General features: G+C 44.6%; 1 protein-coding gene across 2 annotated transcripts in view; it reads left to right on the top strand.

The window, feature by feature from the left end:
• Positions 1-1,211: 1,211 nt before the first annotated feature.
• Positions 1,212-24,163, top strand: part of FSTL4 (follistatin like 4) — a 236,531-nt gene continuing 213,579 nt past the window's right edge. For both annotated transcript variants that reach the window (XM_055813079.1, XM_055813080.1), the window contains exons 1-3: positions 1,212-1,298; positions 6,342-6,477; positions 19,637-19,670. In XM_055813079.1, the coding sequence (XP_055669054.1) occupies positions 6,349-6,477; positions 19,637-19,670 (163 nt within the window). In that variant the 5' untranslated portion in view covers positions 1,212-1,298; positions 6,342-6,348. The remainder of the gene's footprint in view (positions 1,299-6,341; positions 6,478-19,636; positions 19,671-24,163) is intronic.

Genomic DNA, 24,163 nt, shown 5'->3' on the forward strand with positions numbered 1-24,163 from the left:
AGGATGTGAATGAGGGGGTCCTGTCCTTGTCACACTGAAGCCAACGACAAATTTGATTTAATTCAGCAGGATCCAGCCGTAAGACACTTTGTAGGAAGAAACACAAAAATTGGCATGTTTATCAGGTCTTTTAGACTGTTCATCTCCTTCTGTTGTTAATTGTGGGCGTTACATTGCCTTTGCCACATGGCCTAATCCTCACTGCCTTTGAAACCGAACCCCCCAAATCCCCCTTGTTCCCACGGCACCACTGTGCCTTCCTCTCCCGTAAACATCCATCCCCCTTTAAAAAATAAATGAGAAATTATTATATTGATTTTTTTTTTTTTTTAAACCAGATGCGATGGTGAAGAGGAGAATGAATGAATTTCAAGGTTTGCCTCTCTGCATAAGCAGGGGCCTGTGGAAACGGAGCATTTCAGTGGGCTTCGGGGCGGTGCTACCGTGGGCAACCCGTGGCGGGTTATGGGGTCCCATGGGGGAAAATCGGGAGCCCTGTAAAGGCACCCCGTTATACGGCCACATCGCACGGGGTCAGGGCTGTCCCCTCGCCCCGTCCCCCACTGCCCGGCCTCCTGAGGCACTGGCCGCCCGGTCCCTCATCCAAAACCGGCCCGTGGTACTGGCACTCACGCAGGGATGCTCCGAACAGGGGCCCCGCGGGATGACCCCGCTGCCCACCCCCCCAGCCCCGTGCTCCGCGGGGGCGGCCCCGCCGACACCCCCCACCCGCCTCGCTCCACGGGCGCCTGCGGAACGGCCCCCGCTGCCCCCAGCTCCCGTGCTCCGAGGGGCGGCCCCGCGGTGCCCTCCTCCGTGTACCGCTGCGGGACGGTCCCACCGAACCCCCGCCGCGTGCCCCGCTGGCCCCCGCCCACGGCCCCACGGCCCCGCGGCCCCGAAGGGGCGGCCAGGCTGTCCGTCCCCCCCTCCCGTTTGCCGCTGCAGGACAGCCCCGCTGCCCTCCGCCTACGGCCCGTGCCCCGAGGGGGCGGCCCCGCTACCCGCCCCCCGCCATGTACCGCAGCGGACCGGCCCCCCTGCTGCTGCTCCCCCCCGCGCCCCCGGGCGCCCCCCGCCCCCCGCCGCGTGCCCCGAGGGGGCGGTCCCGCCGTCCCCGCACAGGTGCCGGCGATTGGGTGGAATATGCAAATGCGGCGGTGACGTCAGGCGGCTCCGGCCCAGAGAGCAGAAATAGGGCCGGCCCGGCCCGCGCCGCGGACTCGCCCGCCGCCGCTCCCGCCCCGGCCCGCCGCCCCCGGCCGCCGCCGCCCGGCCCGCCCCGCTCCCCGCCCCAGGTGAGTCCGCGGGAGGCGCTCCGCGTCCCTGCGCGCCCGGCGGAGCGCTGCCCGTCGCCGCCCGGGCCGGGGGCAGAGCGCCCGCGGGAGCCGCTCCGCTCCGCGGCGGTGCGCGCTCGGCGCCGGGCACACGCGGGGCTGCTGCCGCGCTCCCCCGCCCGCGGCCCCGGGCCGGGCGCGGTAACAGGTGGGCGCCCGCAGCGGCGCTGGCAGCGTGCCGCCTGCCCCCTGCCAGAGCCCCGCAGCCGGGGGCGCGACGGGGGCGCCGCCGCGCGTGGGGCGGACGCGGCTCCCTCCCCTCGGGCGCGGAGGGCGGCCCGGCCTGTCCCCCCCCGCGGCGGAGCTGTCGGGGCTGCCGCCGTCGGTGGGACGCGGGGCCGGGCGGCGCGTCCCGCCGCGATCGCGAGTGGGGGCGGCGGTTCCCCCCGTGGCCCCTGGGTGGCGCCGTGGTGCCGGCGGCCGTCCCTGCGGAGCGCCCCGTCGGGGCGCGCTGCCGGCCGCGGGGCTGGGGGCGCCGTGCCCCGGGCGACCTTCAGGCTGCGGCCAGCGGCGGGGCTCCGTGGGCAGCGGGGAGGGCCCCGGGGTTAATTCGTGTATCAGAGCTACGGGGCTCCTTTCCCAGCTCGTGTAAAACGCTTCTGCGCGGTGGAAGGAGGTGGCTCCTGGGCCGTAGCGGGGGAACGGGACGGTGCGGGGCTTCTCCGAGCCAAACCTCGGAGCAAACCTGTGGTGGGAACGCGGCGAAGTGTCGCGGAGGCAGCCTTGGGTACCAGGCTTAAACACCTGCGAGGTTTAGGTGCGTCTTGGCATCCCGGCATCCCTGCCGGACTGATGTTCCCCACATTTCTTCTGGGAGCACTGAAGCGTCTTGGAGAATTTAAAGATCAGATGAGATATTTTTAGGTACGCTTTTGTTCAAATGAAATGTCTAGGTTGTACTTAAACATCACCGCTGGTGTCAGTGAGTTCTTAAGGCATCGAAACTGATTTATTTATCTACTGTCTACTTATTTATTTATCTAGTATTTATCTACAATGCTGCAGCTGGCTGACTGACATTGCTGTTGGGCTTCATGATGGCTCTCTGAAAGGTTATCTTAGAATAGATTTTCTCCTTAATTTTGTAGCTTAATTTTATAGCACTTGTAGCACTCAACGAGAAATTATGGATGTCAAAATTATTTTGCGGGCCGTAGAAATGCTGTTTAGATAAGGCTGAAGCAATTGGAGCAGTTAATGACAGGGGAACTGAGGACCAGATTCTTATCTGGTGTTAATGGAGCCAGTTTATATAGAGGGAACAGTCTGGTCCGACTGCTTTCCTTTTGCTATAGTAACAGTCATAACTTCAGGTAATTAAGTTCAACCTCTTTCTAATGCAAAGTGTCTTGGAAATTATTAGAAGCCATTGTGATCTATTAATTTCTCAATACTAAACAAATAAGCTGTAATTTGAGTAGCCCTGAAAACAAAACCAATAACTGCTTTTGGCAAATTCTTTAATCTTATTACAGTCACCATAATTGAATTCTTGAAGCTTCTGTGTTGTGGAGGAAAAAGTTGTGGGATCTCTGCAGCAATCTAGCTTTCTGACAGCTCACACTGCATGACACAGGAGTGCTTTTAAACAGCGAGTGGTGCTCCCTGCTCAGGTAGCCGGTGTGGTTAGTCCCCTTCCTTTTCAAGGTGACCCTTTTTGCTTGAGCAGCTCTAAAACCTGTACCCTAAAACCTGTGCTCATATCTTTGGCTTCCATCTGTTTGCTGTTACTTGTCTTCGTTCAGAGACATTGCAGCAATTTTCTTGCAACTTGAGACTCTCCTGGTGTGTTGGTGTCAACACAAACATATCTGAGCTCGGGATGGATGTTCTGCAACACTTCGGTGTTACAGCACCAGCAGAGCTTGGCCACGGCCCGTGGTCCTGCTGGGCTGGGCACTGGTGTGCAGGCGAGCCAGTGTGTTTGAGCTGCTTCACGTAACGATGCGTAGTGTGGTGCTGCTGTGCTTGTGGTAGTGTTTCTTGGCAAAGCAATGCTGGCTGTAATGCTGTTCTAGCTCAGAGGAGGAAACTGCAACTTTTAGGTAAACTCTTAGGCTTTGCATAGTATCTTCTTTAATGTAAGAGCCAGAAGTGGTTTGGAATGGACTCCCCTGAAACCAAAGGAAATGTGTCACAATGGATGTGATGCACCAGTTTGTTTACTTTAAAATAGTCTGGTTTAATTCTAGCATCCACATTACAATTACAGATGTCTGTATTACACAGTAGATTAGAATCTGTCTCTCTGCTTGTATGCACTGTGGAGAGCAGGTGTGTGATAGAAACTCCCTTCCACCTCAGATCTTGAGAGATTTCTAGGGTTTAGCCACAAATGTTCTTTGATTTTTTTTAACTGCTTGCCTTATGCAGACATTTCCATATGCAGGCTTTGGTTTATCTGGGCAGTAATATCCACACAGGCTCATGCCCTGCGAATCTGTCCCTTGTTCAAGTGAGGAAGGGAAATCAGTAGTAAAACTTGTCTGAGTTCACAGTTGTGGTCTAGATCGATTAAATCAATTTGTATTTTTCTGTTGACTTTGGGGAACTTTAGACTGCAATCGGATAGCTGTATTGCATGATGTAACTGCAGACCAGATTCTGCGAGGAGCCTTCCACTTAGCTCAGGGTAAGGTGGTGCTTGAGCTATGGTTTAGGATGCCAAGTGACATGAAAAGGCTGTAAGATTTCAGTTAACCCTCACCTGATATTTATGATGCATATTTGTTGCTTAGTTTAGGCTTTTCAGATGTATAATGTATATTAGTCTGTCCTCCTCTCTGTATGAGAGAGAGCAATTAGTGTACTGTCAGGCAGTATGCAATAAAAATAAGTAATTTCTAAACTGACTAGAGAAAGATGTTCTACAATTTCTGTTTGTAAAGCAACCAGAGTTTCTAGCAGGTAGAGGCTGCCCTTTTGGTTTCATCAGTGTTACAGGCATCCTAATCCAAACACAATCATGTTTTCTAGCAGTTAGTTATTTACTAAATAGACGCTAAACTAGCTGGTCCCCTGTTTGGCTCTAGGATTGTGGTTTCAAGCAGGGTATGAGTCAGAGGTCTCTAGAACTGCAAAGTGAAATAGTTCTATTTGCTGTGATGGTATCAACTGAGCATACATAAGACCTCTATAAAAGAGCGTGAGAGACAGTATTGCTGTGCAAGAGCAATTCATAATGTAACAATGTACTTGTCGCTTATTGATATAGTGACTCTGGTTTATTAAACATTTATTTGTAGCCCCAGTAACATTACATGTGAGGTTTCTAATTGGAATTTAGAAAGCCTAATAAATTTTGATTTCATCCTGAGTGCTCTCAATTCAGGGTGTTTACATTAGTGCTGAAGAAAAGCAATGCCTGAACTCCACGGGCACGTGGTGTGCGGCGGCTGTAGGCTGTGCTCGTTCTATTGATGGTGTGTCTTTGGGCAGACTAAATAGCTGAGACAGTCATGGTGCAAATGGTCATGGCTTTGAAATGAATCGTGATGTGTCAAGGCTTGGATGTACCCTGCAGCAAATACATGGCATGAAAATGCTGCAAAATGAGTCCTGTCAAGACAAGGTATGTCATGGGGCCTTAATTCAGCTAGGCTTAATTTTGCCATTAGCAGGTAACTCGCCTTGTTAATGTATGTTGCTCAAAGGAACCAGCAGCCTGTCACTTGTGTGCTATAGAAATGCCAGTGCTTGCTTCATTAAGTGGTCGTTATGCTTTGTTGGTGGGTCCTGTTGGCATCCTCTGCAGCTGCCATGAAAGGTCAGAACTTCCCTCAGCTACCCTGGAAATGGTACCAAGGCCTGAAGACTCCTTTGGTATTTTTGTTGTGAGAAGTAATGATACTCTTTGCTGTCCTTTTCCTCAGAGACGCTCAGATGAAGTACGGAGCTCTCCTGGCTGAGCTGCCAGGGCACCAGCTTGGGGTTGTGCATGTATGAAACACGTAGCTCTATCTGAGAACACTTTGAATAACTTCATTGGTGTTACTTCCAAAGTCATTAAAAAACCCACAGAAGACAAGAACCACTGCTCAAAGTGGATGCGGTTGTGGTAGGAATCCTTGCTTGCATCTTCCCATTCCCCTGGGGTGGGGCGGTGCCAGGAGATGGTGCTGCTGTTGGGTAAGATGAGTCTGGGAGGGATGGGAAAGGTCTCTGTTTGGGGGCAGAGGCAAACGAGTTGAGAAATCACAGCCCCAGGCAGGGCTCACCTACATCGTGGTTGGAGAAACACATCAGCCCTTTTCAGCACAGTTTTTCAGGTCTTGCCAGTTCCAGTGGGTTTGGCGATGTGTGGGCAGATGCCTTAATATGGGGGAAGAGTGACCGTTCCTGTGATTTGGTGTCAGCTGCCAGGCCCTGGCTGGGCTGGCCCTGCAACCCTCATTGTAGCCTAAGGGGGGTGGCAGTGGCTGTATCTGCTGGAGGCGGCAGCATCCTCAGAGTCAGAGGGGAATAATGGTATTTTCTGTCACACTGCTGGAAGCTTCCAAGCGGCCAAAGAAGTGAATATGGGTGTCTGGGGCTTTCCTGCAGGTCTGCTGAGGGTACAAAGTGTGAATCCCTGATTATGAATGACCCTGTGCCACCAGGGGTTCTGGAGATGGGATAAAGTCACCCTTTAGCTTCTGCAGTACCATAACGCCACGCTTTGATGTGGGTTGCTGTTGGCTGTGGTAGCTCGATTTAGCAGTCCCGGGGCTCTGGTTCTGCAGAGGTGCTGTTTGGGAACAGACTAGGTACAGCATGTCCAGTGGAGGATAGCTTTGGGGTAAATGTTTCACAAAACTACTGCAGTACGGGAATTCATGGCAAATTCATGGGTGCAATCCAGGAAAATCAGTGTTGTACTGCCTGTGCTGTGGGAGTCTGCAAAGATCCATCAGCACTGGCCGGGTATGGATGAGCACTGTCAGCTGAAGCTTCTGCTGTGTGATTGAATCTGAGCTGGGTTTTGTTGGGATGATTGTTTTATGACTTTTCTCTTGTTTTCAGCAGACGTGAAATGATGACATCAAGAAGCTTTTGGCTATCTCTCCTATTGCTTGGGCTTTTCCCATTGGTCACGAGGGGATGGATGGATGTGGAGAGGAGCAGAAGGCTGTATTCAGATGCGGGGAGGTTGCATCAAGAGGTATTGTACACCAGCTGCTGCTGCAGCTACAACTCTTCTGTTTCTATTTTTGTGTTGTGTTCAGGCTCTCCATACTGTGAAAACAGAAAACAAGTGAGAGCTTATCTTTGTATATTCGTATTAAATACCTTCTGAGGAGGTCAGTGAAGCAGAAGCTTTTACACTTTTTGGGTATACTGATGTTGTTCTGGGAGTGAAATTGTGCATCTGGCCATTGTGGAGATGCTGTCTTTGCCCAAGAGACTTTATGGTATGCTCTGTCCTCGGGCTGCTGGGACCGATGACAGTAAATCTAATAAGATTTACTGGCTCTTCCTTTGGGTCACTGGACCTTCAAGTGAAACCTGGAAAAAAGTCCTTTTGCTGCTTAAAAAAAGGAAAACTGAGCTGTAGGTCTTTCTGAGGGAACCAGCAAAGTTACTGCCCTGAGTGTTTCCCTCCTGACTTTCTGATGTCAAACCCTTGCAAAGCGCAAAGTAATTGGAAAGGGACCAAGAGAGTGTGGTGGCCACAGTGAGGGGTGGTCATCTTCATCCAGCTGGAGAATGCCTGCCTCAGGGGGGTGGTGGGACTCCTCATGTGTTAAAGCACGACAGTAACGCTCTTCATTGTTCAGTCCCTGGGCTTCTGGCAGTGGAGAAGCAACTGAATCTGTTTTTGGTGCTGAAGGTGACAGTGTTGGCTGTTGCAGTGACATGGATTCAGCAGGTCCCCGTTCGGACGGGTGCCTGGTGCTCCCGTACCAGAGCTCCCGGTGTGCCTTGTTGGACAGATGTGGGTAGGCTCCGATTTTCACACGTCTGTGTGAGGTGTGTGAATCAGGCCATAAAAATGTAGAAATATGACTTTCATGAACAGAAAATGATAAATGCTGAAACAATTTTAGTTATTTAATTAGTTCCCAATTATCTTAGGTTGGCTAAATGATTGCTCAAATGCCTGAAAGTGGGAGATGGTGGGGGAGGCAAGGGAAAGGAGACCTTGCAATTTTTTTTAACTGCCATTGCCTAGAACACTTAGGTGCTGGCAGACACATTAGTCAGTGCCAGGCTAATGGTAAGCCCTTGATGGATTTGTGTTGCAATTGGATCTATTTAAGCTTCAGGATTTTGTTCTAGTTGGAGAATCCCATTTCTCCCAGTCACATCTCATCTACAGATACCCGTAGTTGTGTGCATTATTTCAGTAAAACGGTTTAAGCCAATTAAAAAGATGCTTTTTGCTGCTTAGCAGGACTTGAAAGTCACTTCATTGGAGTTGGAGGTTCTGCAGTTCTCTCAGGTGTGCTTTTTTTCTTGAGGTCTCCATCCTCTGCTCTGTAGAAGTGAAGAAAAGCAGTTACCCTCCACACCTCTACTGCTACTACATTGCTGTGTAGATGCAGGTAGTACACTGGCACTCTGAATGTATTCTTGTATTGTCTTAGATCACTTTTGCTTTTTTATTAAAAATAAATATTTTGCATACTTTTGCATTTGGAAAAAATCATTCCTCACTAATGCATATTAGTTTTGTTATTTTGAAAAAGTCTGAGGAATGAAATTCATTACACAAATGATTAACATAAATTGGAGAGCTATTGTACTACTTGAAAGACATTAATAAATTTGATCTTCTTTTTAAACCCCATGAAGTTATTGTACCAACTACTTGATCTTCCTTGAGGTGAAAGGATCTAAGCTAGAAACTTGTTCAGATTTGCACGGAATTTAACAGGTATGAATATTAAAACTTTTAATGTACAAAGGATGTAGTTAAAGTAGTGTCAAGAGATGTAAGTTATATTGCAGATTTTTAAAAAAGCAACTATACAGAAAGCTCGTTCCACAAGAAAGTGTTTGTGACATGGCACCAAACACCAGGGTGAATCTGGAGCCCCAAATGTAGCTTTCAGGTAGGTCAGTGAAATTGAGATAACTGTTGTTTTCCTTCAAAAGATGTTTACTTTGTCTTTCAGAAACCAGTTTAGCCATAATTCCTCTTTAATAATAAGTCACCTGAAATCTTTTCCTGGGGATATTGGGCTTTGTTCAGTTCAGAGCTCCTTATTCATCAAAAGTTTGTTAGTTACTAAATTCATGGTTTGATTAATATGTAATTCCATTAACACATGTTTAAAACATTGAATCACAAATAGAAAAGCTCCTAGCAATTCACTAAAATTGCTTTAGGAATGTGTAAAGGGTTAATTTACAGGTCAAATAATTTGAAGTGTGTTCTGATCTAAAATTCCTATGAACTTCATCAAAGCAAATACTTGGGTATGGGTCACTGACCTTCACTAATACTTGTTCTGATCTACATAGGAACAAGTTTACTGAATCAAAAGCATTGCTTAATTTATGTTCAGATTGCTAAATCGATTTGTTCATGGTCTGTGGTAGAATTATTGCAGTTGTGCTTTGCATTTATAAAGGAAAAATAAGTCTTGAGGCCATAGACTTCAACATACAGCCCCTTCTGCATGAGAAATTAACTCTCCAACATAGCTAAGGTGTACGTTTTCTTGATGCGCAGCCTTCTACCTCTAGAATTTATGGGGTGTTCCTGAGAAGAGGTTGTTTTTCTGAAATATTTTTAGTTCTGGTTAGAATAGCTAATAAGCGGGTGCATGCAGACTGAAATTCTATGGGTGTAGGACAAACTAAAATAGAAAACCTAATTAAAAAGGACTATGTTAGTGTTTAACTGAAAAGGTCCAGCTTGCCTAGTCCATATTAATTTTGGAGAATACTACTGTTACTTTTACATTGAGAAACTTCTCATAGTCTGGTTCCAGAGAGAGCTGGAAAGTTCTTGAAGCTTCTGGGTGCTGCACATAGACTGCTGTGGAGCTAGGAGGTGCAGCTTCCCAGGGTTGAACCTTCATGGGACTAAGTCCTACTGGGTGGAGTATATGCCAAAGTATCTAAATATATAGTGCTTGCCAGTCTGGGGTGATGTTTTTGGACAAATTTTGCCTCTGCCTTCAGCAAGGCTGATTCCGTGCTAAAGTTGGACATTCTGGAGGTGGTTGTGTTTCATGGGCAGCTCTGTGCTGGCTTAGAAGGGCTTTGAGTTGCCCATGAATCACCAGGTGGTGAGGTCTGGGGTCACCTTTTCTTTCTTGAAAGGATTCTCAAAAATGCAGCTCGGCAAGTCATTGCTGGTGGCAGTAAAGGGAGTTTCCAGCATGAGCGTAGCAGAAAAAGACTTAAACAACCTGAATCTGAAATAATTCTGGAGTTCAGACTTGAAGAACGTAGCCAGGAGATTCTGATGGAAAGCCAGTGGTACTACTCCACTCAGTCTCTACAAGGTAATCCACACAAGTAGCTCGGATTTTTTTCCATCAGGGTATTTTACAAAAGCATCTTATTAAATACTGAAATTTGACAGCTAGCTTTCCTTCTGTTCCCTGCTTTGTGTGAGAGGCTGCTTTTCTGTATGTGCCAAAGCCAAACTGGTTTTGCCACAGTTCTTGGGACAAGCTTCTCATCCTTTAAGCCATGGTGCAGCAGATCAGTGCTGCAGGTCTTCATCTACTCTTCCAGGAGTGGGTCTCCCATCTGCTACAGGGAGCTCCTCAAACACAAGCTGGCACAGCACAGCATCTCAGAAATTAAATTCTGTGTTATGCTTTCTGGGCCATTGCTGGTAGGTAGCCTGAACAATGCTGGCCTAGCTGGATAGCGTGAAACTGAAGAGTAATCCTGTGTTGTGGTACATGTTTAGTTGTTTTGTGTTGAGTTGTTAAAGGAAATATTTGGATGTCACTGATGGCACAGGACAGACTGGCAGGCATCCTGTGGTCTGCTCTGGGCTACAGAACCAGAACTGCTCTGTAGTTTTGTAGCAACACTTAATTGCGTTCATTTGGCTCTCGGGCAATGCTCTTCTTGCCACTCATGCTCCTATTTAAGAAGTCTCCTGACACTCCAGAAACATGTGCACAGCACCCCATGCTCCTGTGGGGAGAAGAGCTGTGTGTCTCTCCAGCGCAGAGCTCACAAGTGATGCTCCATGTGCTCACGCAAGTACCAGTGGCTCTTGCAGATCCAAGCACTGGCAGGTTTGCTTTTCCTTTCTGCGTGCTGCAAGATGTTCATACCTCTCTGATGCACCTTAACGGCCCTGTCCCCTGCAAGGTGCCATTGGTGTGCAGTGCTGTGTCTAATTTGGACTGTGACAGCACAGTTCAAAGGTAAACTAGACAAGCTGTGCCAATAATTATTTCAGTACCTTGATAATTTTTACCCATATCAACCTCAAAGTATCATGTGTAGTTATACCAGTGCTTATTTTTATGCTAATGAATGTAGCAAATATGCTCATTTTTTAAGGTACTGTAACTCTTCTTACTAGCATTGGAAGGTGTTGGTTGTGTAGGCTATCTGTCGTTTGACTGGTTCATTATGACTTGCATGACACATGAACTGCTTAAAATCTCAGTGTAATAAATGTCCCCTTAAACTTCACTGTGACTGCAAATAGCTGGGTCATACCAGCCCTTCAGTGCCATCCTGCACAGGATAAAGCATCCCTCTGGAGTCCACTCACAGCCTCAACTGCGCTTGTCCAGAAGTATCAATTATTGCTGAAATTCCTAATTATCTTCAGTTTCTTAAATGTTGTTCCACTTACTGCTGCAGCTGAAGACCACAGTTGGTTATTCCAAGTAGCAGGGGAGTCATGGGGGATGATTTTGTGCTCCTTCCCCCAGCAAGGTCGTATTTCCTAATCTGACAGACTGTGAAAGGAGTGCTTTGGGAGGTAAGGTACAAAATTGCAAAGGCTTTTGGTAAAAGCTTTTGCTTACAATTCAAATACAGGCATAATTTCAGAGTATGAGCCTGGAATAAAACAGTGTGTATGAATTTTATATGCAGTCGCAGATCTAATATCCTGGTATTTATTTTAAGAATTATTAGTCGTGTGTTCTCTGCCATGTGTATGTTCTTCCTGCTTGTCAGGCAGTTTGAAGAAAGGACATAAAGAATCAGATTTGAATTAAAATCAGTACTGGGCTACAGCCTGCTCCTGTTTTAAACATTAATGAAGGTAAAGGGAGACAAGACTTAAATTTATTTTTGTATCACTTTGCTATGTACTGATAATTTGCTTCTTGTAACATGCATTTATGTAATATCTCTAACAAGCTGTAATTGCTGCTTGTAGACCCTTCTCAATCTTTACTACTATATTATCCTTGTGGAGATGAGAAGCTTTTGCTCTGAGTGTTGGTTATCAGAGTAACTGCATTTCAAGGTGCTGTGGAATGTCTCCATAGTATTTGGATACACGTGTTGGGATCCTTCCACTGCGTCCCTAAACCTCAACCACCCCATCCTGTGTACCCAGAGGGCTTAATACATGTTGTGTTTTATGGAACACTGCCCAGAGGAGTTTAAAGAATGCTGTATCTTACAGGATGCTGTTATGCTTGAAGTACTAGAAAATTTGAATGCTGAGTTACTTGGAACAAGGCAGGCACTGTATACTTGAATAAAGCATAAAATCTGAAGAATCTTAGTTTGCATTGATGTTTATGGTTCAAACCATAGTGAGAGAGTAAGCAATTGTCAGGATGCATCTATAGCACAACAAAGATAACTTTTTTTTTATGCAGTCCCTTACAGAACCAAAATCCTGCTTCCTTTTTTTTTTAAACTTCTGGCAAGATGCAGTTTGTGATACCGCTTAGTGGTCCTGCACTGCCCAGCCTGCTGGGAGCTATCACCTTCCAGCAGCAGGACCACCAGCCTCTGCAGGGGTGAGCTCCCTGCACTTAAGTGGTGATGACCTTGAGTGATGATCTTTAAGTGACTTGGGTTTTGGTGCTGTAGCTGGAGTTCGGAGGGTTTGGGTGCTGTCCCCCAGGGAGCGGTGGGACCCTGGGCTCAGGGTGCCTGGCTCTGTGCTGAGCTGTGGCACTGACTGAGCACAGGAATCAAATATCAAAGTTTTTCTCATGTCACAGTTGAGCAACTGTGAAAAGTCCTACCTAGGTGGGGAAATGCAGGTGTATTTCTGAGGCAGAGAGTAAAACCAGAGTAACAAATCTTGCAAATAAAAAGAAATCTAAGGCAGCTTAACTTGGCTGTGATGTGCCAGAGTTACACTTTCTGATGTTCTGATCAGAAGCTACTTAACCTTAAAAGAGTAAATATTGACTAATTTTTTTTCCAAATGTAGTATTTTCTCTCTTTAAAAAAAGAAAAAGGCTGTAGCAATAGTATTTAAAGGAATAGAGTTCTGCTTAAAGTACTTTCTACCATCAAGCAGGGGAATTCTTAGTTTTTCAGATTAAGAGTACATCTGCAAATTTGGGGTTTCTAGAACAGGCATCCTGTGAGCTTCCCTTTGACAATGTGGAAGTCTATAAAGCTGTACCTGGGTTTCTCATCTGAAGTCCAGAAAGAGTAGTGAGTAAAATCAGAGATACAGCAATTATCTCAATTAGCTACCGTATGGATAAGCAGATGATACTGTGTGATGTGAGACATCAGAGCTTCTCTCAATGTTTATACCAGACAGGAGAATTCTAAATTGCCAGCGTCTGTACTGATAGCAGGCTTACTCTAAACAGTAGTGCGTAACTTATTTTTTTCCCTTCATGCTTGCTCAAAAAAAAAAATAAAGTGGATGTTCACTGCCTCATTAGCATCTTTTTTGAAAATATTCTGTGTTCATGGTTGTAAACAGAAAATCCTGATTGTCAAACTAAGCCGTGTATTAGTCATAACCACTGCAAATGCTGCAATCTGTATGCAGAGTGCCTCACCTCTCCCTGTACTGGATGTCAGTGTAATTTTCTTGACCCCTCACTTGAGATAAGGAAAAGCATGCTCTGAAGGGGGGGAAAAAAACACAAAACCCTGGGATGGTAATCTATTAATAGGAACAGCCACTTTATTAATTTGCTAAATGAGTCAGAGCTGTATATTTAGAAATTGTACAGCAGTTCGGCTGATCCTGAGAGCAGGTCCCTGGAGACTTGGTGTGTGCAGAGGTAACATCTAATTTTGTGATAGATGCAGCACTGAGGCCAGTTGCATGTGCTGAATTTGATTTAGACCCTTGCACAAGCACTGCAGTCTCTTCCACAGAGTATCTGGTAAGAAGGTTGCTACAGTCCAGCAATACAGGCAACTTGCAGAGCTGAGATGTGTTACCTGTTCTTCTGAATCTCTTCCATCTGCTGCATTAATTGTGTGGGTTTTTTTTTTTTTAGTAAAGTCCCCTATGTTTAACCTTTGCTTATGGTCATAAAAAAGGGACTCCTCTTGACTAAATCTACATCAGTAGTAAAGGGCAGGAGACTGAAAACACTGCAAGGTTATCCTATTAGCTGCTGTACTTGAGGGCAGCTGGTACCCATTTGCTACCAAGCTTGCTACTGTTAAGCATCATGCTTTGTGGGATCAGAGGCTGCTAACAAAAAGAGGATGGCAAATGTACAACTCTATACCAATATCTGTTAAGTACTGGTCTGGAAATGGAGGAAATTGGGAAGGAGAGAGAACTACAAGGAGACACTGCACTATGAAGATTTGCACCTTAAAATACTACATTGAGCTATTGCTCAGAGATTTGTGCTTGTGATGTGCCTCTGTGCATGTCTGGATTATAAGCACTCGTCTTGTAGTTTTAGTCAAAGGAAAACTAGGAAGAAATAGCAGACAGGAGCTTGTCTTTCCTGATTTCAAGTCTAATTGTGACTGTTTAATTACCTTGCAAAGTGTGCTCACTTTTCTCTTCAAATTAGAATGCAGGAAATTGCATATGGCCACATGTGGATGTGCAGGGACAAAAGGAGGTACAACTGTTACAGGAAAATCAAGAAGCAGTCCTTTTCCCCTCCCTGTCAGTAGCTTGTTTATGTGCATTGCATGTCACTTACGAACCAAATATAAAGTACTGTGTAGTTACTGTAATTTGTAACAGTGCTAGATTCTGCAAGCATTTCATTGTGGTTGTTGTCAAACCATGGGCTATTTGGGTAGTGGGTTGGTATATTTTTATTTAAGATGGCTAGGGGAGTGTATTATACACACACCTTAATGTCTAGTCTGCAGTTGTAGGACTGAGATTAACAGATTGCTTTCAATGATGCACAGCAGCTTCTAGTGATGGTACTTTATACCTGCATCAAACAGTTATAAATTCTGACACTTTCTTTACCTGCTGTAGGTTAAAAAAAATGACACTTTTTAAACCTGCTGTAGATGGTTAATATTACTTGCCTAAAGGCTGGGCTGTGTCATTTTTCTAGAGTGAAGGAGAACTTCAAGAGCATCTTGTTTGTGTGTCTGTCTTGTGCCCAGTCCAAGGGGTCTTTGAGCCCCGGGGAGGCTCTGCTCCGTACTGTGCTTCCCGCAGGCAGCCTTGGGGTAGCTTTGAGTGACCTCCCCTTCCTCATGCTGCAATAATCAGTTTGTGTAGTTGGAGCATCTACATGACTGTTCTGTTCTGCCTGCTTACTCCTTTGGGAGAATATGGGTGTTATTAATAGGGATTGCCCTTGAGGTGTGGGAATTAGGTTTCTACATGACAAACACCCCCCCCCTCCCAGTTTGCTACAGCAATTTCTGCAGTTTCATAGATCACTGTCTTCTATTCTGAAATTAACCCTTCAATGTGTTGCACTTGCCGGTTGTTTTAAAGCTGAGAAACATGCACGTGGGCTTTCCTTGCTGCCCTGTTTACTTCAGTACATCTCTAAAAAGCAAGAATGATCAACTGCTGGTTAGCATTGATGTAATAAAGCTAAACTGAAGTGATCTTGAGAGAGATTGGTATTCTTAGCATGGTGGTGGTGGTTCTACACTTCCTGGGCTTCACTTGTTAAAAGACATTCGAAAGCAGCACCCTGAAGGCCGTATACCAGGTCACCACATAGGGCTGTCCAGCCAACTCCAGTTTGCTCAAGCCGAGAGGAGCTGGAGCAGAATCTTCATTACCCAAGAGTGCAAAAAAAAACCCCACCATGAATTCATTGGAGGCAGAAGTAACATGCCATGAGGAAGTAAACCTTTGACTGTAAAATTTTGGTGGAAACTGGAGCATGAGCTAGGAAGGTGCTGCGTGTTCCTTGCAAAAGTGTAATGCACCCTTTTCCCGTGGAGTCAGGAGATGAGGGTCCTCCTGCTTCAGCAGCCGAAGAGCAGAAGCCCACGTAGCCTGCTCTCCTTGCAACAGGGATTTACAGGAAGAGAGCATTGCCTTGTATAGTGTACAATATCTTCTTTGTGGGTGTATACGTAGGGCAAATGTAGATATGTTTCTATACAGAGGTGTTAAGAGGTTTTATTTACACTGATACCAAACAATATGAAAGTGGTTTTGCTGCTTGGATCAGTCCCTAATGACCGTCAATAAATCCATTTGCAGTGCATTGGCTACCAAGCACTGTACTATATTGCGTATTCCCTCTGTGTAGTTGTATTTTAAGGCTGTACAGTGAAATTTCCCCCAGCCCCCATTTGTTCTGAATGAAACCTGATTCTTCATTCCAGAAGCACTCTGCTCATCCATGGGCCCATGATTCAGCATTAATCAGGAGTCTATAACACAAACTGGCTATTATGTCTTGGCAGGACATCTAGATGCTGTCTTCTGAAAGACTGGCATTCCCTTTTTGTAAAAGCAGAAAAGGGCTTTGTGCAAAACAGTTGTTAAATTGCAAAAGGTTCACGCAGGTGTTTGATGTGCAGACACAGCAGTTATGAATGAGTGAAGCTGTGCAACAGCAGTGTGAACTGTATTTCTGATTTTTATTTTTATTTTTGTCCCTCCTAATCCAGGTAGGATTAGTCGTTGTACTTGATGATACTCTCTGCTCTCATGTGCTGATGCTGGCTTGGTTGGTCTTTTGGAGGTGCAGTTTTGCAGTAGCTACATGTCTGAAAAGCAATGCTGGAGCAAGGATACTACATTGATTTCCACGTAACGATGATTAGGCATTTCAGATACAGAACAGAAGGACCTTTTATTCTGCATTCAATTAACTAACATTAAAAAGGAGGAAAATAGGTGCTAAAAGCGAACCTTGACAAATAAAACTGTTGTATTGCATTAATGAAATGCTATTTAAAATGGTACTCATGAAGAAGCTTTATAGAAGGAATGAGGGATCTGAAACAAATTTTTCCTTTCAAAGCCTATGATTTATGCTCTGATAAAATTAGATTTTTAGTTAAAGGAATTTGCAGTCATTAAATGGTGCCCATGAAATCAGTCTCATTTATAACCATCTGCTTTATGGCTTCTGCAGAAAAGTATTCCTCAGGCAATGCATCCGAGAACTTTAGTGTCATTTTTATCAAAATAGTTTGGTTCTCTACTAGTAACACTATTAAAACCTCTATGTGATTTTTTTTTTTCTCCACTCAAGAGCAGTATCATATACTTCAGAGGAAGGGTGACTACTCCTTTTTGTGAAAAAGATTGCCCAAGTCAGAGCGTGCGGCATGGTGCTGTGCCTGTGGCCAGACTTGCTGGTAATGTCTCTTAGTGGTACATTAGATCACTAATAGAAAGGTCTTATGTTTCAGCATGCCCTCGAGGAGAAAAATTAGCATCATTTCTTCTTTTCTGTGATACAGAAGAGAGAAATGATTGGGCTGAGGCAAACTAAGAAAAATGAGTCCTTGCCATAGCTTCACTTTCCGAGGGGGACAGAAACCACAGTTGTCCCTCTACCTGGAGCTGGTGCCTTTTTGTGGCTGCTCTTTAAGCCCTGCCACAGTTGCCAGGTATTTTTCCCATTTTTTTTTTTGTGCACCCTCCTGAAACGCTGAGCGCTTTCAATGCTGTTGGTCTCCTCTTCATGGAAGAGGATGTTTTGGGGGATGCACCAGGTGCCGGTATTCTCCCAGGTAAGGTGAAGTGGTGACTTGCAGCCTGACCTCGTGTTCTTCTGTTGTGTTTCTGACAGGCTTGTCCTGTGAATCCCACATCTGTTTTTTTGGGTAGTTTACAATCATTAGAACTTAGAATGATAAGGGGAACAGGGTAAAAGGGGAACTCTGAAGACCTTTCTTTGTTTTTCACGATGTCTATCCAGTTCCTTTCATGGAAATACCAAAAGGGTATTTAATACAAGTGAGCTGACACTTGAAATTTTTTTATGGAGTGTGAGTGTCTTTTTTTCTCTTTTGATCAATGTAATATTTGTAATTAGTTTTAGTGTTTCTAAGCTGTTGAACTGCAGAGAATTCAAACAGCTTGTTAAAGTGAGGGACTCCGGGGAACTTTAAAAGTACTCTTTCCTTTTGCATATATTATGTGTACACAGGCTTAATGATAGGCTGTATCTAAATTTTTTTTTATCGTGTGCCCCACCTCTCAAACTAATATTTTGAAAAGCTGAGAGAGGTCCCTGGAGTGTGACTGTCTGCGCAGCTCAGAGCTTTACTGCCTAAAGAGGATAAATGCTTTGAAGTCTGTACTAATCCCGAATGCCATTTTACATGTTTCTCAAGATCACTGAGGTAACATCCTGCGGGGAATAATGACTTGGTATTTTTATAAGCAAATACCCATTTTTTTTTTTGTTGTTTATCCCCTCAGACTTGGAGGGTGCCAAGGAGGCCATTTACGCTGTTCTGATCTGCCTTGGGTTTGGAGAAGGCTCTGGCTGAGGCGGCTTGGCGTCGCTGGTGGGAGCGAGGGGCTCCATGGCCTGTGTGATGGGTGGCAGGGATGAAGTGGGGGCGATGGCGGGCCCGGGGGCGATGGCAGGCCTGCGGCCAGGGCGGCGAGCACAGCTACAGCACCTGCAGACATGAAACTCCTCGCTGAGTTACCTGGTGCTGTCTGAGGTACCGGGGTGAGGGAGGCAAGGCCCGCAGCAGTTAGCTGAGCGGGTACTGTTGTAACTTCCCTAAGCTGAATTTTTTCCCTTTTGCTTATCTTCTCTCCCTTTGAAAAGCTCTGTATTATTTTTTTTATCCTGTGCTCCAGTGGCAGCTTTCTGTATGTCCCGCTGCCCTGTGCCTGTGGAAGGGCCCTGTGGATACACCTCCTTAGATGTGTGCGTAGTGCTGCGCTTTACCTCCCTTTGTCTAAGCGTGGTCTGCAGGGAGGTACTTTTATTTTTTTAAAAAGTGAAACAGTACAAATAAAACTACAATAAGCATCAGGTGGGCCGTGGGGAGGCCATGTGTTATTTTCCTATCAGAAGGAGGAGAAACAGAAACCTTTTTGTTGTTCTGTTCTCTGATAAACATCTGAGAACAGTGAGCGCTGAGGGGATGAAATGAAGTTAAGCAAGGCACATCTACAGGAGGAAAAACCTGCCTGAAGAGCTTTTGGTAGGGGTCTGGAGAGCTTGTGCCTGTTCCCGGTGTCCCTGCTGGGGACACTCTGGGGTCTTCCAGGTATAAATTCTGCACTCGGTGGGGTTAATCCTGCGTCATCCAGCAGTGAGCTCTGCCCAGGTCAGTGTGGCTCTGGGCAAGGTGGTCTTCTAGAGTCCTCTGTGATTCTGCTATTTTGAATACTGGCTGCAAGAAGTAACTCAAGTGATGGTAGCTATAAGTATTTGTAATTAACCCATAAATGTTACTGCTTGGGATTAAATGTTTATTCCCGTGGAGCCTCACCATTGGTGTAAGTAGTGTTGTTTGGGAATGTGATACCCTTTGAGGCTTTATGCAATGTCTTTTTACAAGCGGTTTCTTTATTAGAGATAGTAGTGATGCTTTGCAAGAAATGGGGCAAATAATATAGGTGTGCAAACATTGAAATGAGCCTTCAGCTCTAAGCATGAGTAGTCTGGTTGTTTTGAAATCATTTGGGTATTTGAACAAGTGTCTGCTAAAAATAGCTGTAATGGCTCCTCCCGCCTCAACCCTAGATCCTTGGTATAGTAATAACAACCTCCTAGCTGCTCCCTTTGAACATCAATAGAGAAAACAATCCATTTTAAAGATATTGTGCTCTACCATGTAACTTATCACATAATGATGAATCATTTTAGGTGATATATTGATCCATTAAATATCTGTGGACAAACTGAAATGTATGCTTCTTATTACTCTTCGGTTATTGTGTAGAGCTTTGTAGGTGCTTCTCTGGGACAATGGCTAATCTTTTTAGGGGTTTCTGTTTGTGCTGCCTTTGAACAATTATTTTATTTAAAAAAACCCACAATTTTTTTTCTTTTTCCTTATAGGACTTCAGAAGGCTTGAAGTTACAAGAAGAAAAGGTAGGGGAAAAAAACAACACTTTCATTTCAATGTGTGTGTTGGTGTTAAGTATTCTTGCAGTAACTCCTGAAAACAAACATGAGTTTACACACTCAAAAAGTGTGTAGTGCTGTGGGATTAAAAAAAAGATTCCCTCCTAACACTCCCCTGGCAGTTCTTAGTGTTGCAAATTGTAAATTATTCTATTTTTCCATGAAAAGTTGCTCTTACAGAACTGCATGATGGTGTTGGTGATGCAAGCCAAGTTTGTTTGGTGCTGGCAGAGGATCTAAACTCTGACCCTGGAGCAGTTCAGGGAGAAAAAGGTCCAGACAAGGCTTTCCATGTATCAGCACACTGCAAATCCACCCAAAGGTGCAGTAGTGTTGTCATGGCAGTGCCCTGAGCTCAGATCCTGCTCTTGTAAACTCTTGTGTTAGTGACTAATTGGCTGCTGCCGAGAGTGGCCCTTTGATGGTTCCCAGCAGCTGGGTGAGAACCGTCCATCAAAGAGCTCATTCTGTTATCATTAATTTTGATTTTTGTTTAGCAGATGTTTTCCGGATTAGGCAGTTGCTTGCCTCGTGTCTTGTGAATGTGAAGCAGGTGGCACTCTCCTGCTCAACAGATTAACGTGTTCCCCTGTTCTGTTCCAGCACCTCCTTTAATTGCTTCAGGCATCCCGTATATTTGGAAGAGGTTGTAACTACTGCTGTTTTGCTGCTTAAATGAAAATGGTCATGTCCAAGGGTAACATGTCATAGAGTCTCCTTTTTGGGTTTTTTGTGGTTGTGTTTTTTTGGTTTTGGGTTGTGTTTTATTTTTGCTGTGAGGCTGATACAGCAGAGAGGCTTGTATAATATGTGGCTATTGCTAAAAGTGAAATATATTTAACTCTGGTTTCTAGCATGTGTGGTCTGGCATGTGGTCAGATGTTTGCCACTCTTTATGAAGAAATCCAGTTTTACTTGACTTCCCTTTATTGCAGACTGAGGAGGGCTCTTGGATGGCTCCAAGTTGCTTTGAGATGCAGAAGAGCATCTTGGCATCCTGGATGTGGAGGCATTTCGGTCACGCTCTAGCTATAGAGTTTGTGGGGCAGTTCGTTATTGACATGGAGACTGAATCTGGTCTTGTGAAAATGAACTTAATGAGGGAAACTTTGTGGAAGTACCTCTAGTCCCATTTCAGATATGATTTGGGTCTCAAGTTTCATTCCCAGTGAATGTAAGCAACACCTACAAGAACTTAAATATAGTGATTTTTGAAGGCAGGACTCTGTTTATAGATCATGTGGGTGCTTGGAAAATGTTACCTCAGAGCAATAACTGGATTTTGAGATCAATGCTTTTAGATACCAAATTTCCAGGCTCAGTTAGGCTGCTTTCTTACTGCCTTCACAGGATGGATTGGACTTTATTTCCATTTGGAGGGGTGAAACCATACCTTTTTTCAGAAATGCATTAAATATAATGAACTTCTCTGTCAGAAGACTTCTTAGATCCATGGATGGGGAGGAGAGAAGGGGATGATAGTTGGGGAGTTAAGGTCTGTAGATGAATTTGGCTTATGCCCAGCAATGCAATCGGTGAATAATCAAGAATGTCTGAAGAACTGCAAACTCCTCAGGAGTCAAGAAAATACTAACAAACATGGTAAATACATCTTGGTCACAAAAGCTTGTGGATTTGCAGAGCTACCCGGGGATTTTGAGCAGTGATTAAGTATCTTCCTCTCCGGAGTTAGTCCTCAATAGCGCCTTTAAAATAATTCTACAAAAGCCTCCTTCAGAAACCTCTTCAGTGTTAAAATGTGTGCAGAGCAGATACCACTCGGTGCTGGGGAAAAAAAAAAATAAAAGGAGGTTCAAAATGTTTATGCACATGAAAGGATTTGTTACAAATTTTGTGATATGGTATGATCTGATTTTAAGATTCAGGCCTTTTTTCCCTAAAATGGTAATTTTTGTGGATATTGGTTTTTACCTGAAGAAATTGGATAACTGGAAAATGTTTGAAGGTGGGGGTTTATGCTTGTTCCCTTCCCTTGGTTGGAAGACTTGGCTTTCTGTTGAAAAGTTGAAAAACTTTGAAACTTAAAAATATCTGACAGAAGCCACCACAAAGGTGAGAACTGCAGCAAACTTGCTCTGTGCCTGCTTTTATTATCCCATGCTCATGGATGAACCAGGATAATTAAAAAAGAGCTTTTGGTGGCTTGCACTTTTCAGAATTTTTCTTTTTCTTTTTTTTTTTTTTTTTTTGGACAAAAGGTTTGAGTCCTTTAGATTGAAAGCAGGCACTTTTCTCTCAAAGGAAACAAAGCCTTGATTGTTGTCAATGTGAAAACACTTTCTTCCTTTTTGAGCTGTGGATGAGAGTAGTTAGACTGGGAGGCTTTTGGTTTCCAAAGTGTCAGGACTACATATGCTGGAGAAATTTTGAAGCTGCTCCAAAGCCTATTACAGTCGATGAATGGCTTTCCTTTGACTTCTGTGGGAGCTAGATCAACTATAATTACATGATCTTTTAATTGCTGTGGTACGGAGGGGAGATGCTTCCCTGACTGCAGCTGGCAGCCATCTTCCACCGTGATGTATGAAGACTGATTTCCTTATGAATTTAAACGGGAACGGCTGCAGATCCTGGGATGCCTAACTAGTGTTCAAAAATTACCCATTTTGACTAAAAATGATCTTTTAACCCCAAACCCCTCATTCTGGTCGTTGATTAGAAGCTGAAAGAATGTCTTCCTAAATTCAGTTTAGGCTCATGATGAAATTTTGCTCTCGGTAGGTCATATGCTTGACTGTACTTTATATGAGCATAATGCAGATGGAATGGAAAACAGAATATGGTGTGAGGCGCCAGCTTTTGTGTTGTAGCTTTTAAAAAAAGAACAAAACCACAAACTCGAGAACTCAGCATGTGGTAAACAAGCACAGGATTTGAATATGGTCTCTTTATATTGCTCTTTTAAACTAAGATCGTTGCTCTTTTAAACTAAGATAGGGGGGCAAGTTAGAGCAGGCAAACCTTTTTCCACTTATCCAGTCTTCTCTCTTTTTTTCCCATTTCTATCTAAAGACTTTTCCATTGTTTATGCCATATGTTTATATATGGTTTCAAGTGTTAGCATTGTTGCTAGTTTCTATGCACTACCTTCCCATAGTGCACAGGAAAGGGAAACTCAGCAAAAATGTTAACAGCCTGCACATTTCCATCAGCTGCTCAGGACAGTGAAATAGTGCTGGAGAGCAGATGGGGAAGTGCAAAATGGGAGTAGGGATCTGGGAAAAGCAGCAGTTTGTTCAGATCAGGTGGACACAACGGGCATTTAGTGAAAAAGAATAAGAATAGCATGCAGCAGAAAACTGGGAGACTAAAGGCCTTTATGGTAAACTGGAAGAAGCACTGGACCAAGCTCTGAAGGTAACACAAGCATTTGGCTTTGACAGTGGTAGGGCTTAATTTTCAAGATCAGTGAGTTTTCACCGTGTAATAGGTGTAGATGAATGTGATACTTATCTGTTGCTGTAAATTAGACCACACAACTTACATATGTAAGAGCCATATACATTCGCATCCATCAAATTCCCCATGTCTAGCAGGACAGGGCCTCTAGTGGTTTCCCCGAGTATCTTAGTTGCAAGATCACAGGAACCAATTCTGCAACTTCTGGTGCTGACAAGTGCTCCTACTTCTGTTGTCAATGTGGGGCTAAAGGATGCTGAGTCCTAGGATAAATTGTCTGCTGAGTATAACTCTATGCATAAGTGTATGTATAGTGACATAAAGCATAAAGAGCCAGATCCTTGGCAGATGCAAATGAGCAAAGCCATGCTGAATTTAATGGACTGCCTTTTGCTTTTTACTAGCTGAGGATCTAGCCCAAGCACTTAAAACTTTTAATTTGTTTTTATGTTGCTTGCAATCATCCATTCAACAAATTAGTGTCAAAAGATGCTTTTGAAACCATTCAGCCAAGAAATGTTGAAGCAGATTGCTTCCACTCTGTTTGACCATATAATCTTATTAAATGAGATGCAACTCCAGATGTAGTCAGACAGATGACATCATGCTACTGTAAAGATATGAACTTTAACTAGTTGTTTTGGATTAAAAGGCTGAAACCTGTCTGGAGTATTCACAAGCTCTGTATTGTGGATGTCCTGTTTGTATTTATATTTACTAAGCATACACAACCCTCATTGTGTTTCCTAATCACAGTGAGGAGCAATAGAATATAGCACACCTTGAGCTTTCCCAGGTTGCCGTAGGTTTATTGAAAAATCTCTGGGTCTGCATCAGTTAGCACTGGCAAAGGATCCAGCAAACAGCTTAAGAAATACTTGATTACTTGCCACTTGACATCAGTTCTTATGTCCTAGATGAAAAACTGACTTGGTTATGAAACAGTAAATGCCCTTTAGAAATTCTATTCACTTCATCCTTTCTGTTTGCTCATTTCAAATTTTCACCTATCCATGGAAGATGAAAGGCTCTCAAAACTT

Source organism: Falco peregrinus, chromosome 8, assembly GCF_023634155.1.
Source record: "Falco peregrinus isolate bFalPer1 chromosome 8, bFalPer1.pri, whole genome shotgun sequence".
Lineage (NCBI taxonomy): Eukaryota > Metazoa > Chordata > Aves > Falconiformes > Falconidae > Falco > Falco peregrinus.